Source organism: Triturus cristatus, chromosome 3_2 (assembly GCF_964204655.1).
Source record: "Triturus cristatus chromosome 3_2, aTriCri1.1, whole genome shotgun sequence".
Lineage (NCBI taxonomy): Eukaryota > Metazoa > Chordata > Amphibia > Caudata > Salamandridae > Triturus > Triturus cristatus.
Window position 1 is genome coordinate 901,036,367 of NC_140584.1, and position 15,929 is coordinate 901,052,295.

The 15,929-nt window shown below is 44.4% G+C and overlaps 1 protein-coding gene across 2 annotated transcripts in view; it reads left to right on the forward strand.

Annotated features, from left to right (window-relative positions):
• ALDH3A2 (aldehyde dehydrogenase 3 family member A2) overlaps nt 1-15,929 on the forward strand; it is a 424,152-nt gene that overhangs the window by 359,286 nt on the left and 48,937 nt on the right. Inside the window, exon 11 of one of the 2 annotated variants that reach the window (XM_085649335.1) lies at nt 13,160-13,285. The exons of the other annotated variant lie outside the window; for it this stretch is intronic. Coding sequence (XP_085505461.1) covers nt 13,160-13,243 — 84 coding nt within the window. The 3' untranslated portion in view covers nt 13,244-13,285. The remainder of the gene's footprint in view (nt 1-13,159; nt 13,286-15,929) is intronic. 2 annotated transcript variants of the gene reach the window in all.

The following is a 15,929-nucleotide window of genomic DNA, read 5'->3' on the forward strand; positions in this document are numbered from 1 at the left end:
TATTGCATAACTGCTCACCAACCTAAAACTTACACACAAAAAATTATTAATCACATAGTTGAAACTTATTGCATTTGCCAACGCTCTTTTCTTTCTATTGCTTAGTGTGCAATTCATATCTCCACCTCTTAATACTGCTATTCCCAGATAAGGGGAGTCCTCATCTACGGCAATTAATCACTAAATGGCTGATTCTTTCTATTTAGGCTATAAATATTTAGAAGGAAAATTTCCTGACCCACGTGTACTCTGACTACCAATACTTAGCGACCCCTTACTGGCTCCTGTAATGTCCTAACCTACTGACTACAAAAGGCACCATCTTTGTTACCACTCTAGAGTTAGTAGTGTATGAAGCTGTTAAGAGGTGCCACCTTCAATTGCACCATTTAGTGCATTGCAGCCCCACCAAGAGGATCTCATGCGAAAATGCAAGGCCTGTTTCTTGCCTGTGCAAGTCGGAAAGTACCTTTCATCTGTGTAAGTGCAGGGACATTTGACATTAGCAGTACATTTCGCCATGCTGAGTCAATGTCAGTCAGTCAATTACTTTATTTGATACTTATAGTATAAGATTATAAAAGTTGATTAGGCAGAGACTGTAAAAAGAACATTGCTACGCAACCTTGTTTGAAATGGAGTTTGCACATCAGGGAGAGGATAAATCTTTTACGGGGTTCCCTGTAAAATTTACAGAAAAAGAAGAAATGTAAATTTGACGGCGCAGAGGAGCCATCGCAGGGACAAGGGGGTAAATCATTTATAGAATAGATTCCTTCAAGGTGTGCCAGCATACACTGAATAAAATGTTATCGGAATCTAATAAAAAGGAATCTGTGACGTGGGTTTGTCATAGTAAATATTTATGACATTGTCCCTTCCTGACGCTTTTGGCCTTCAAGGTATAATTTTACCAATAGCTTTGTGCAGTTTGTTTGCAATCTAGAATCTGCTCCTTGTTTGAGAAAACAGGCTTTCAGCTCCTGTCTTGAAATGCTCATACAGTCCCTGGGGATAACAAATAGACGCTCCAAGCCTAAGAATTGATGTACGAAATCCATGGAATCCTGTGGGCATTTTCCATGGATAGACAATCTTCAGTTGATTTTTGGGTACTCTAAATAGACTCCCTTCTCCAAATGGAATGCCACAGGATGATTGGAGCCACAGAGATTGGATCAGACAGATATGGGATCTCCAATTCTGTAAGTTAGAGCAGCTAACGGGGAGGCCCATTCATTTTTTCCAAAAGGTATCCTCTATCACTTGGAGGACAGACGGATTAATATGGCCCCATATGCCTGCCCCATAAGTTGCTACTGATACTGATTTGGCTGCATAGACCTTATCGATAGGTTTCGCCCCCAGTTTTTTAATGAAGGAGTGGAGAGCAATGATACTTCTCCCAAGTGATAGCCCTCTAGTAGCAAGCATATAGGACCGTGAAAGCTGGCTGTGAAATGTTACGCCCAGGTAAGAAAAGGTATCGGTGTGGACTATTTTTCCCCCTGAAATATAAAAACTTTGGTACCTTCCGACCAGGGATTAGAATAAAAGACTTTGCCTCATTAGTTTTCAGCCCTAAATTTAGCATGTAGGTTACATAGATGTTTAGTAACTTTTGTAGGGCCAGGCCTGTGCGGGCAATTACCACTGTGTTGTCCGCATACAGGATGATTGGGGAGCAGGCATTGTTAATTTTAGGGAAGTCTGGTGTTGTGTCCATCAGGGGCACTTTTACCCCATTGGACTAGATAGAAAAATTAAATGGGGTGAGTACGTAGCCCTGGCGGAATCCTTTATTGATTGGGAACGCCCTGGTGCACTCCCCTTCCCTCCTGTATCTGACGCAGGCTGTGGCTGATGAGTAAAGCTACCTGATGAATAGTATAATAGCCCCATCTATACCCATTTCCTCCATTATCCTCCATAGGTGTTCGTGTGCCATGCAGTCAAACGCTGCCGACAAGTCCATAAAGGCCAAGTATAGTCTGCTGGGCTTTGCTTGGGTACACTTGGCAATTAATAGACAAAGGTTGAGGCACTGATCTTGGTTACCCATACCCTTTTTAAAACCATATTGGACCGGAATTAAAGCCTTGCTTTTTTCTGCCCATTCCTCTAAGCAGTTCAATAGAACCCTGCCCATGAGTTTAGCTGTGTATCCAGCAATGATATTGGCCTATATTTTTTTGGTTCAGAGTTGTCTCCCTTCTTGTAAATTTGGTATTAAAATTGATTTCTTCCATGAGTCAGGTGGGCACACTTTTGCGACTGCGTTAAAAACATTTTTCAGCACAGGGCCCCACAGATCTGGCTGGTCAATGAAGAAGTCTACGGGAGTACAGTCTGGTCCTGGCGCTTTTTTAGTGGAGCACTGGGCAAGGGCTTCTTTAACCTCATAGTATTCAAAGACCAGTGGTGGCTCAATGAAAGGGATCACAGATACATTCTGTGGTACCACCCCCTCCGCATTGGGGTCAAATATGTGGGAAAAATACCCGACCCAAGATTCCTCATCAGCATGGCAATCCAATGTAGGAGCTGTTGGTGGTTTAAGGAAAGGGGCGTTAATAATACTCCAAAACACCTTAGAGTTTTTTGCAGTAGCCGCTTGATAGAGTTGATCCCATGTTTCTTCCTTCAAAGTTTTGATTCTTTCCTTCCTGGCCTCGTTATATTGACAACGAAGTTGCTTCACTAAGGTTTTATCTCTAGGAATTACCCTCCGGTCCATGTGTAGAGTTGATAGTGATTTGGTGCATGAATGATCAAACCACCTGGGCCCTGCTGTTAAAGTAGTTGGTTTTTTCCTAGATAGGCGATACCTAACCTCAGATAATATGGCCTCAAATGCTATAGTTATTTGAGTTGGATTAAAAGCAGGTCCTAGGCATATAAAGATCTCCCTCTGGCTCTTTTTAATTACTTTTGGGACAAGGGATGCTTTATCTGCTCAGGCCCAATTTAGGGTTATCCTATTACTTTTTGCAATTGTGGGCTTGATGTGCCTTAACTGTTCCTGAAATATTCCTGCCCATTTCATTTTTTCAGTAATCGCTGCATGAGGTAGTTGATCTCGCAACTAGAAATATGTTTTTTGAGCGGTTCTGCTGCGATTATGTAATCAATTGTACTTCCCTGCGAGGGTGAACAAAACGTATTATATAGCGTGCCAGAAGAGATATCGGATTACATATCTCTAAGTTATTAATCGCTAAAAGTCTGTTCAGGGCTTCCCCATACTGATTGATTAAAATGGTATAGGGGATCCCCTTCATCATCATTAAAACCACACGCTTCTGAATTTGAGAGCTGGCAGCACTGTGCATTAAAACCGCCCAGCCACAGAATTTTTGGCGTAACTTTTAAAATGCTGGAGCAATTATTTAATATCTATCTCCAACTGATCTGCCACCTTTTTCATATCACCTGAAAAATTATTGTAATAAAAATTAACTAAGAGAATAATATCTAAATCTGAACCTTTTAAGAATAATACATGATAAAAAGGGGAAGCATTGTGAAATGAAACAACTTCCACCCGTAGGGTATTTCGTAATAAAGTTAAAATCCCTCCCCTGGCTCTGCCTGATCTTGATGGGAGGGTGACGGTATAAAACGAGTGATAACCATCCAGGTCGGTCTGCTCGACCTCCCATGTTTCCTGAAAACAGAGCAGATCATATGTGGTTATAATGTTTATCCAATCTGGGTCCTGGATTTTACTGCTCAAACCAGCGATATTCCAGGACGCGAATGCGACTGGTTTGGACTGATCAGATGTTTCAGTTACAGACAGTTGTGTTTCAGGAACCCGTAAAGGTGAGTTTTGAACAGGAGTGGGAACACTCCTGTTCGGGGTGTGTCAATCACAACCGTCTAGGTCTGTTAATACATTGAATCTGTTATGTGTGGGGAGGGGAGCAGAAAACATGCCCAAAGAGTGTTGGGGAGGATTAAACAAGGGGAGAGGAGCCAGATCCGATACACGAGATTGTCAATCTTGCAGGCCCATTGTATTTGGTTTATAAAAATAAACCAATGGTAAGGCAAATATTTGGGTGGGTGATGTTGGGCCAGTAGGTAGTATTTGTAATAAGTGTCGAACCAATTGGGGAGAGTTAAAATTGCCCACCACACAATCGCCTTCAAAACTTTTCTCCGAGTCTCCCATCGAGCCCACTCTCCTGGCCGTTAAGATCTATGGCGGCATCGCCTTTTGACCCCCTACAAATTGATTGAATTAGTTAAATTGTTTAAACCAATTACTTGCTTTAGACATCAATTGTTCGGTTGTCTCCACTCGGGCATTATGTAGTTTTGGAACATTTGTTAATATTACAGCATAAGGGCAATTTGCCGGGGGAAGTGCCAGGGTCGTATAATTATCATTTGGGCCACTTTTGGCCTGTCCGGTCCTTTGGTTTGATTTTATCTTGAGTCTTACAGGGGGCCTGGTAGTGTCCTTGAATGTTCCTTGCACTATGTTTCCCGAATTGTTGGCAATAATTGTTCTTGCAATCATGTGATTGATATTTTGAGCAACAAGTGGCGGCTGGTTGCTAGGGGAGTCTGTTGCAATTCCTCCCACTGTCACATTTCTGCCAGGTGTCGGTGAGTCCTGATTGGCTGGGTGAGTAGTACAACAGCCAGTGTTGTCATTATTTTGGTGCCCCCTTACAGTTCGAGCAGATTTTATGTTTGTCTCGATCCTGGACAATCTGTCTATCAGCAGTTGAAGTAAAATAGTAATTGACTGCTCTATCTTTAAAATCAAAGAATCTGTAGAAGATGGGTGGGAAAAGTTGAGTTCTTGAGGTGTTTTTTCTTTTGTTAGCCTCCCCCCACCTTTCTTCTCCTTCGGGGGGATTGGTTCTGATGGGCCCGGAGGGTAGAGTAAAGCATTAGGTATACGGGAAATCAGGCATTTAGGCCGAGCAGCAGTAGGCTCTGAGGTTATACGTTGAGGTTCTATTACTGGTGTGATGTGGCCCCTATTTGTGGGATCGATCCCAGCAGCTGGCACACCCGTTCCCCCATAGATAGTCTTCGTTCGACAGATAAAATCTCCCTATCAAGCGCATCAGTAGCTTTTATAAGAAAGGAATCTAAAGTGTTCATATAGGCTCACCTCCTTTAGCTGTAGTTGGCGATTGCCGTTTCCCCATCTTGTGAGTCCAACCCAGTCCACTAGGGCCACTGTGCCGTACACTTTAGGGGGGGGGGGGGGGGGAGCCAGCCCAACCTAACCTCTTTCGGTCTCCGACGGGCACAGACCGGCCCGCCTGCGCGTGACCCGCGCTGCGGTAGCCCGCGGCAGATTATGTAGCGCCTCCTGGCACGGTGTGATGACGTGGCGGCTACACGCCACAGAGAAGGCAGGCAAGAGGCGATGGTTTCCCCCGGTCTCCAGACCAGAGGGCGTGGAAACAAGGAATGCCAGGTGAGAGCGGCACAATGTAGATATTGTAATGAGGAGTTGGTAAACATACAATATAAATCCAGTTCTCACTCTGTATTTCCCCACTTTCAAGTATCTGAGCAGGATAAACACAGCAAAGAATCTATGGTTCACATTCCCACTTATTAACCCCCTGTGCATCTATCATCCGGTGTAATCTCCTATTTTATCATGGACCTCAGTAAGAGTGCTCGACGCTCTGGGCATTGTGTATCTCTTTTTGTCTCCCGGTTGCCAGACGAGCCCTCTTCAAGGGTTTCTCTGTAGGCAATCTAAATCAGGGATCTCACCTTCGTTAGCTAAATGTCCCTACGTTTTTTTACCTGATTGCTCCTCTCTTCTGCTTACTGTCCTTGCCGCCCGGGAATTCCTAAATAACTGAAACCTCATGTTTTCATAACCATTTTGCAGCTCTTTCTCCCTTGAAATATGTAGTAAGAACAGTACCAGGTCACCCTATCCCTGGTCTCGGAGCGCTCTACAAATATAAAAATAAAATAAATTAGCCCAGTTTCTGTCATGGTTATTCTAACGTTTCTCACGTTCACAAAATCAGTAACTAAAGTTCTTTTTTTGCTGTATTCCTTCATAGTCCTATGTTTTTTTTTATATTGTGCTTTTTATCAGGCCTGTAAAGTCTGGGTATATTTTTAGGTTTTGCCTGTGCAACGCTTGTACTGTTCTTGTGAAATCTCTTGTATTTATTGTATCTTAAACGGGGGCTCCTATCGTTTCCTGAGAGTCGAATTACTGTGTCCATCTGCTGTTGTGTGTAACTTTTTTTTTTGTTTGTTTACTTTCCCTGGCTGCACGCATTGAAACAACTGTGTTACATTCCAGATCTTTTCATTGGTATGCCACTGATGCGTATTCATTTGATCTCACTCTACGTTTTATGTGGGCTTACGTTCTTGATTGATTTTATGACTTTGTTTTCTGCAGTTATATTAGTGTGCCTGCACGAACCATGTGAAGATCTCGTGTCACGCATCCCATATTGTAAAACCTGGACAACACTGCCATCCACTGGTTATTTCTTTAATTGAATATAAAAAATTACTCTTTCTGACACTTCCTTGACTCTTGCCATTTGTCATCTAGCATCACCCGTGTATCTTTCCCCTTTTAGTTTCAATTTGGTTAGCATGTGTTTGGCAATAATTTGTAATTTTTTTTTATATGTCCACAAAACTGCTTTGACCTCCATCATGTGATCCAACAGACGATTTTCGAGCAGGGGATAATCTGTCACATGTAACTGTTACCACTATAGTGTAGTGCAATTAGAGATATCTAAAGAATTCTGCCGTAAGCATCTCTAATTCTTATGTAGCTGCGAAAAGGACTGCATAGCATTTAGTCCCCATTTTTAGGTCTCGCCTGACCGTCACCCAGCGCATGTGCTGGTCTGGCGAGACTTATTGTGAGGGCTCAAAAAAGTGCTACCACTGTAGCCTAAAGCTACAGTGCGTGGGCGCGCCTCACTTTCGAGGCCCCACGGTCGCTTTGATGTTCTCCGCGTGCCAGTTTTTAGGTCTCGCCTGAGCCAGCGCTTTAGCGCTGCTCTGGCGAGACTTTTAGTAAGCGAGTTTTGGAAGTGCAAACAGTGGCTTTTCAGGCCTCCAGCTTGCGTTCCCGATGTTTGTGCACGCGCACAGCTGCAAGCCTGAAGCTCTCGCATGGCAGCCTTTCCTCTCCCACTCGCTCCTCCCTCTCTCTCGCATTGCCGGCTTTTCCTCCCCCTCTCCCACCCGCTGTCCCCCTTGCAAGCCTGAAGCTCTCGCATGGCAGCCTTTCCTCTCCCACTTGCTCCTCCCTCTCTCTCGCATTGCTGGCTTTTCCTCCCCCTCTCCCACCCGCTGTCCCCCTCCTTGAAATTCCTCTACGCGCGATTTAAAAGTACTCTTTCATTGTTATGCACTCTTTCTCCCCGTTTCTTGATAAAATCCTTGTCCTGGACACGTTATGGGTCTTACACAGTTTTCTGACTTTGTCTATCTCTTCCTGTATTTTTCCTTCTCTTGCTGTCTATCTCACTCGCTGTCTCTCACCATCGCTCCATGTCCCTCTTTGACTTTGTGTTTTCCTATATTTTTCCTTCTCTTGCTGTCTCTCACACGCTTTCTCTCCCCATCGCTTCATGTTTTTCTTTGACTTTGTCTGTGTATTCCTATAGGTTTCCTTCTCTGGCTGTTTATCAGCTGGTTGCTTTTAGTGTTCCTGAAACTACGCACAAAGCCGGTTGCTTCTAATTTCTTGTACAGACTACAAATGTCGGGGTGCTCCGGCGCGCGCAGACTGAACCCCTTCATCTCTGGGAGGCTGTGAATGCCCTGGTCCATGGAACTGCAAAGCGTCAGGACCAAAGCCTTACGTTGTTGTTAACTGCAGAATGCAATTGGAAAAGTTTCGGCCGTGAAATGCAGTCAGTAGCGTTAACCGTCCTGGGTGTTTGTTTGTATGCAATTGGAAAAGTTTCGGCCGTGAAATGCAGTCAGTAGCGTTAACCGTCCTGGGTGTTTGTTTGTTTTCGATGCCCTCTTTCCCCACACCTGCGAGGAAAGTGTAATTTTTGAGCTTATATCATTCTTTAACATCACATCTTCAATGAAGTGCCCGGTTCGACATTTTCTTGTACGTTCAGGAGAAATGCGTGCCTTCTAGACATCGCAAGTGAAAAGGTCTGCCGCCCAGTAGAATTAGTTCCTTTAACATATGATGACGATTTACAAAACATAAAGAGAACAGAGTGTGTAAGAGGGGCAGATATTTAAGATGCATTATTCATTTAGGTATTGCAAATATAATTTTAGATTAGAATTGAATGAGCAGTGCCCTGACCTCGGTTAGGAAAGTGCCTCTTAGCTATTTTGCAGCAATCCCAACCTTTCATATCCCATTTCTATAACAGACTTTTTTGTTTTTACACAAGCTACAAAGGCACGTTTATATATTAGCAAGTTTAACACGTCAAACCATTTTTAGTGTTCCTGAAACTACGCACAAAAAACTAGTAAGCCTTTCCATTTTCTTGCCTATCCTTTTGGCGCCTCATTCTAAACTATCTCTTTCACCATCTCTTGTTACACTGTAATTCACACCGTCGAGCAAAGTGTTCTGGGCTCCAGTCACATGCTGTGACTGTTTGCCACCTTCACACAGTTCCAGGCAAAGCCCTTCTTAGCAACGGCGCCATCGATTTCCCACTCACTTAATATGCGCTTTCAAACCACAGTTAGGCACACCCTTTCACCATTGCTACGCGTATTCTTACAAACCCATTCCATTTACTAACTCCACGTTGGATTTAACTTCACTTACATTTTTTAAAAAACAACTGCGGCATATCACTTGAAGTTCATGCATTTCTTTTACTAAACACAATGTCTATACTTCTGTAATTACAAATATAGGTACGGTAGGTAGCCTTTGTTGATCACAACCAGTAAATACCTTGGCTCAACACAACGCGGCACCAGATGCAGCTCACGTCTGCAAAAGGTTTCTAAGCAGACGGACGGAGGGGGTCATAAAACACCCGCCCCCCACTCCACTTCAAAAGCAAACCCAAGGAATTCTTCTGGTCGAGCAAAGGGAGCCCCATAACACTTGTGCTTATCTCAAGGAAGCACATTCCTCAAACGCTCGCAAAAAACAGGCAGAAAGAACAGTGAGGCCCCAGCAACAACACAGGTCATTCGTTAGCTATTACTTGGGCTCTCATACATATTAAAACATGCACTACAAGGGGGAAAAATGCAACAGTTTGCATTCTCTATAGCCGTCCAAACATTCAATTTAAATGCACAGCATTTAATGTTTATAAAGCAACAGTTCACAACTAACCTATCGAGGTGCCTCAAACACGCACTAACACGTGGAACAATGCTACATTTACCATTTCGCATTGGTAGCGTCACCTCAGCACTTTTTACCACAGTGACACAGCCTTGTCTTTTTGACACCTTTCATTAGCCCTGCAATGAGCTCTCTGCCCGCTACGCTCCGAATTGCCAGCCCTGGCGCAGAGCCTGCAAAAACAGCAATGCAGCGTGGCAAGCGAGAACCAGGAAATGGTGGTTTGCAAACGAAAATAGAACGTTCGTGCAGCTCGTTTGTCTCGCATCGAAATAACAGGAAACAATGGCTGTGATGTTAGAATAGCATCCAGTATGCATGTCCTCATATCTTAAAAAAACGGATAACTAGATACCTTGCCCCCCCCACCTCCTATTTCAACAAAAAATCTGCTTCTCGTATGTTAGTGAAGCATAGTCTGCGTTTCTGCAAAAAATGTTATGAGGCTCATCTGGTTGTTGCATGCCATACTAAGTACACTATCGTAAACGGATGATTTGTACAAAGTGCAGGGTTTGGAATATCATCCTAATTATCATAATATCACGCATTGTGACACTCCAGCGCTGTGCTGGTGAAGAGACCGCCATGTATGGATAGCTGAAGGCAGAACCTTGTAAAGCTCCCTCCACATGCTGCTCGCGCGCCCTCCTTTCTTCTGCAGCCTCCGCATCGCCTTTTACAGAGCCCCTTAGGTCTTTAACCTCACGCACCCTGCACACGGGCCTATGACTGTTCAGAAAAGAAGTCTTCATTAACGCATCCCATCCTGCTAGTAAACCTCCTAAAACTTCCGGAAAAGATAGATATTGAAAAACTGTAAGCAAAAAATGTGTGTATTTCTCACTGACATGAAATGGAGTGTCACTCTAGAGAGCGGTAGACTGTCAGAATATAGAGCACAAAAATACCCTGCAGCAAAAAAACCACAGCCAGAATATCTACTACTCAAATATTGGAAATATTTACCCTACAATGTTCTGGCCCGGAATATGCCAAGATTTAAATAATGCAATCCAAGATTATGCGGTATACGGTTTTACATTCAAGAAAAAGCTAAAGAAAACGTTTGAATGGCCTTTAAAGATCAACAGTCTTGGAATCCACAAACACACTGTACAACCAAATGTACCTTTTTAGGTCTCGCCTTGCTAAGCTTGTTAGTCCCTTCTTAGTACTGCCTTGTCAACATTCCTAACCTCCCATAACAACTGGCCTTTTCACTTCTGTTGTTACACACTATATCTTATTTAATCCGTAGAGATTATTTTCTTTGATGTGTTTCTCCTGCTGCAGGTATAACATGCTTTCCTGCAACAAGCACTGCCATGTGCACTTACACTTTTCAAACAGCCAGGGGCAATAGTAGCCGCTTCTTTCAAAGGAAATAGGTCTTGCATTTACATGCGAGGAGCGATTGCCATTTAAATAACAATGGCTTTCATTTATTTGTTACTTTTAGCAAAAAGATTAATAAAAAGTATTATCATTTGCAATGCCAATAGCTTTAACTCTTCCTAATGCGAGACCTATTGCATTGCAAATGCTTGCTTTTTCTCCTGTTTATTACTTCTATGTAGTAATGGTGGCACCCGTGCGGCGCCATTACTACAGAGCAGTAATAAACAGAAACCAGCATTGGCATAGCCAATAGGTCTCGCTTTTGGGACCTTTATCGTATTTAGTTATGCAACTTGCATGGCTAAACACTTATAAGGTCCCAAAAGCGAGACCTATTGGCTATGCCAATGCTTGTTTTCTCATGTTAGCAATTCCAATTGTGTACTTGTCCCGGTATTTGAAACCTAGGTTCTTGACCTCCTTCATACATTTTTCTATGCATAATGGAGTATTATGGATTGCTTTCTTTCCATCCTGTGCCAGTGGTGGTCCTGTCTATCTTATTATCACCTTTGTTGGAGAGAACAGGGATACGAGTGTCCTTCCCCTGAATCGATAGTGCCGGTATCCCTTCCAACCCATTGCAAATGTAGCTATATTACGAGATGGATCACTCTGATCCGTAAAAACCCACTCGTTGATTATTCCCGAATAATAATTCTGCCCATCATTCAGGAAGATTCCCCCATCATAAACCTCTTAAAGAGGATCTGCAAGGAGATTCTTGGTGCACCACCCTCCCATAAGGAATCCTGTAAAATGTGAAGGGCGTTTAAGAAAAAAAGTCTGTGACCCACAAGAGCACTTGGCAAATCCACAAGCGCTCTTTCCGAAATATAAAGAAGGCAAGAGCATTCTATCATGTTCTAACACTAGAAGAGACCGCGGGGGGAGTCCACTCGGGGGCACTCTCTGCCCGCAACGATCAGGTAGCGGTTCTTAACTAAAAAAAACTCTTTTCAGTTCTTGTTGCAGATATGCTCAGCTATTTAAAGCCTTCTGTATTTATGTTAAGTGGAGAAGTAGTGTTGGTTGTGCGCTGCCACTCGCGTGCAGGGTACAGTATTCACTTTCCCCAGTTAATTAAAAAACCCAAGAACCAGCTGAAGATCTGAAATATTATCCGAAATAGTTATTTTTTTGTAAAGCTTGTGATATGTGACAAAATATTGTCTCCCTGCAACCTGATTTTGTCTTTTCCACTCCAGGCACTATGTCACTCCCCTAATTATGCATCTTTTTTGTATCCTACGTGCAAGTGCCTCCAGCACCACAGCACAAGGAATTGATGCTGTGGGAAAAACCTGTCTGGTGCCTCTGTTACAGAAGGGGTGAGGCAACCTTCAGTTCAACATAACCCTAGCATTGCTGACCTATAAAGCGGCTTAATCCATGTCACTTGTCTGGAGCTTAATCCCATTTTCTCAAACACCCATAATATTTAGGACAATTTCGCAGAATGAAATGCTTTACTGGCATCCACTGACAGAATTCACAGTGTATGCACTACCTCACTCTCTTTGCGCATGTTGAATTTCCACATTCTAGCACAATGCCGTTTTTTAGCCATCAGTAGTGCAAGGGGACACAGGGTGAGATTAGTTCTGGCGACGTCAGCATCATTCAGGATGCTTCATGTGACATTGTGGCATCCGCGGGACTGAAGTTTCAACTGTGTGGGAGAGTTCTTGACTATTTTGTCCAAATTCTGCACCCCCAAATTGTGTATGAGAAAGTGCCTTCTTCTGTACTTCAGTCAGTCAGCTTTTGTTAGTAGGCCCATCTTGTAAAGCCTACTGCTGTCACAGAAGTCCAAAAGTAAGATTTTCAGCTCGCTAAGCCCCCATCAGTCGTATTACTCCCTCCCTTGGATGCATGAATGCAGCTTTCCTGTGGTTGTCCTCCGGATGGCCTACATCTTTTCCATCAGAGGGTCCAAGACGAAGTAAACGGCCAGGCATATTATTATTTAAAGTTTGATAGCTGCCTATACTCTGTTTTTTGTGTCAAACTCAACGTTCTTACCACACATTCACAGTCAACTTGCCTGGCTTGACCGGCATCCTGCTCTTTGGATTGGTCCAGAGAGCAGGGTGCTAGGTACCCTAAAATGGGCTGTGCATATCATTGCCTCATTTTTCAAAGATGTCCACGCAGAGTACAATTCTTGCTGCAGGCTAATAATGTGAAGGAGCTATGGAACAAGAGGGCTACAGTTACTATGGTAAGTATGTCTTTCTTTTTGATATACTTTCTAATATGAAAGTTAATATGAAGTACCTTTTTTAGAATGCATTTATCTTGGTTGCCCAGTGAAGGCCCCTTAACAGAAATCTGTTTCAGATTCTAAGACCAATTCCAATTTTGTATTGGATGTATCACAAAGCTTGCTGTATGACGTTTGTAATAATTTTTAAATCGTTTGGGTTTTCTCAGAAATACCACTGGGTGCTGAAAGGCAAAGCGCTGTTGCTTTTGCTGCCACTTCTCAGAGTTGATGGGCTCAGTGAGCACAAGTGAGCAACAGGTTTCCGAGTTCGGCAAATGGACTGTTGCTTTGAGGTATGAAATGTAGACTCATCCTGTTGGTGATCTGTGTGGCACATACTGCTTTTCTTCCACCGCCTGGCGCTTCATGCCGAGGCTTTACAATGTACTGTGGTAATTTTATGCCAGCGTGTGGCTTTGTGTGCCAATGCTTTACAGTGTACCGTGGCGATGTGTTTGGCATATCGGATGTAAAGGCAGCAAATGGCCTGTGAAAAATTGTGAGGTTATGGTCTGTTGTAACAAATATGTTCTACATTTTGTAAAATGTAGAGACAAAGTGCTGGTTCGGTTTAGCTGGTTTAAATTATATAGTTTGAAAGAGTCTTCCTGGTTTCTTGGAGAGATTAATGGTTGCTGTCTTATTCCACTTTTAACATCCTTTGTCATGCTGACACTCATATCTCCAGACACCGGTCTCCTATAATTAGCTGACTTCACCCACCCTGCTTCATTACATTTGAGGTGAATCGCTCAAAGCCCTCATTTTAGTTGCCCACTGGCTATGGTAAAAAGGCACGGGTATTGTTCATGTGGTTCAGCCACAGCGAGCCAGCTCCAGTGAAAGTTTCCCACATGTTCAGCTGCACGTTTTTAGGTCACCCCAAAAAGCATAATGTGGCTTACCAAGAACATTACCCCCCCCCGCTCCCCCCCCCCCCCCATTGCTCACCATTGGTCGGCTCCCACTAACCTCTGTTTTGCTTCCAATTTTCACATTGAGATCAGCAGGAGGGAGAGGCTGTAGGGTCCTGCAGAGAAAATGAGCTGTGGAAAACCAGAACAGAGTGGTATATAAAGGTATAATCTGGAAAGTTTTCAAAGTGAGGGTGATCTTGAGAGCCAGGGTGCACTTCCCACGCACTCTGTGCTGTCCACGCGCAATGTTCGAGCAGATGACTGGCGGAGCTAAAAGACAATTTAACAGAAGAAAGCAGCCCAAATCGGTGGTTAGCGCCCATGGTATTCTGGAAATGCAAATTAACCCTGGAATGGCAGTTTTCTTGACTTTCGTGTTACAGACTAGTAAACATGAAGTTGAAGTGAAGAGTGCATTGAAACAGAATTCGCCAGTTTTGCAGCTGATCTAACCTGGGAGCAGCACCAATTTCATACAAAGACGAAAAATGACAAAATGAACATGCTTTATAAACAAAATACCTACCTTTATAACAGCTGCCAAGCTTTTGAAACTGGATAGGTGGGCATGGCATGTGTACAAATTAGAACATATTGGCTAGAGAGATATGATGATAGAGTTGGACACGTGCACCTCGTTACAGTACTGCACCCCCTTCCTCGTTGCAATACTGCTCCAACTTCTACATGGCATTGCTGTTTTGCAGCGTGAATCTTTCTGGATATTCCGCGATCTTGTGGTTGGGTCCGGATTCGTAGTCTTTTCTTTGTTTTTTTTTGTAGCCCAGGTGGGCGGCGACGACCCACCATTTGGTGCACCTCCTGTGACTGCGTCGTGCTTCCTGCGGAAGTCCCACCTTTGGGGCGCCATCTTCAGATTCTTTTTTCCGCCGTTGGGTCTGGATCGTCATCGGGAAGCTCCAGAATTACAATCGAAGGAAGAAGAAAGAAAAGCGAGTTTCGTCAATAAATACTACGAAGATATCACGGGAAAGGAAGAGATTTCATCAGGAGCGCGAAGAAAGGAGGTTCTGCGCCTTTTTTCTTCAACGACCTTGGAGAATGCGCACTCAGAGGCCCTGAGCGCAATGGACAAGACGCCATTCAAGTTCTGCCCAAACTGCCACCACAAGTTCGCGCAGAAGGACCAGCATCCGGTCTGCAACCTCTGCCTAACGGTCAAACGCCAGAGTAAGGACTGCAACGCCTGCTCAGCCTTCGCGCCGAAGACGCTCCGGGTGAGAGATCGGCAGAGAAGAGCCAACGCCAGCATGGATGGCAAGGGTAAGGCCCCGTCACTCTACGATCTGGGCCTCTCCACGGACGATGAGGACAACGTCGCCGAGGCAGCCGAAAACTTCACGGTCGTAGAGACCGACAAGAAAAAAGAAGACGAGGTAGGAGAATCGTCGAGCGCAAAACAGAAAATACCTCAAACACGAGGGTGACTCGAGAAAATCAGAGTCAAAGTCCACGAAGGGAGCCCCGGCGCCGAAAACTTCGACCAAAGGGGGAACCATGGACAAGAGGCCGAGCGGATCCTTCGAAAAGGACTCCCTGGTGCCGAAAGACGCCGAAAAGCAAGGGTCGTCGAAGACAACCCAGGAAACGGGACGATCGACGCAGAAAGAACGGTCGACGTCGACGCAAGTTTCGTCAAAGACCCGCGGTCGACGCCGAAAGCATCTCCGAGATGGAGAAAAAGAAGAGGCGGCTCGAGGCCGAAATGGAGAACATCCTTCAAAGGAAGAAGGAGTTCGACGCCAAGATGAAGGAATTCAAGATTCCAACGGTTCCACCGACGGACTTCGTCGAGGTCGAATTCGACACCGAGGGCCTGACGAGGGATCTCGAAGAGGAAGACGAGACCTATCATGACGGCGAAGCCGAGGAAGAAGACCAGCAGTCGTTCTACGGCTCGGCGCCATCTACCAGCCACGACATCGAATGGCAGGATCTCGACACCGAAAACCCGGAGGAGCCCGTGGACACGTACCCTTCGAGGCCTTCGCCACCCGAC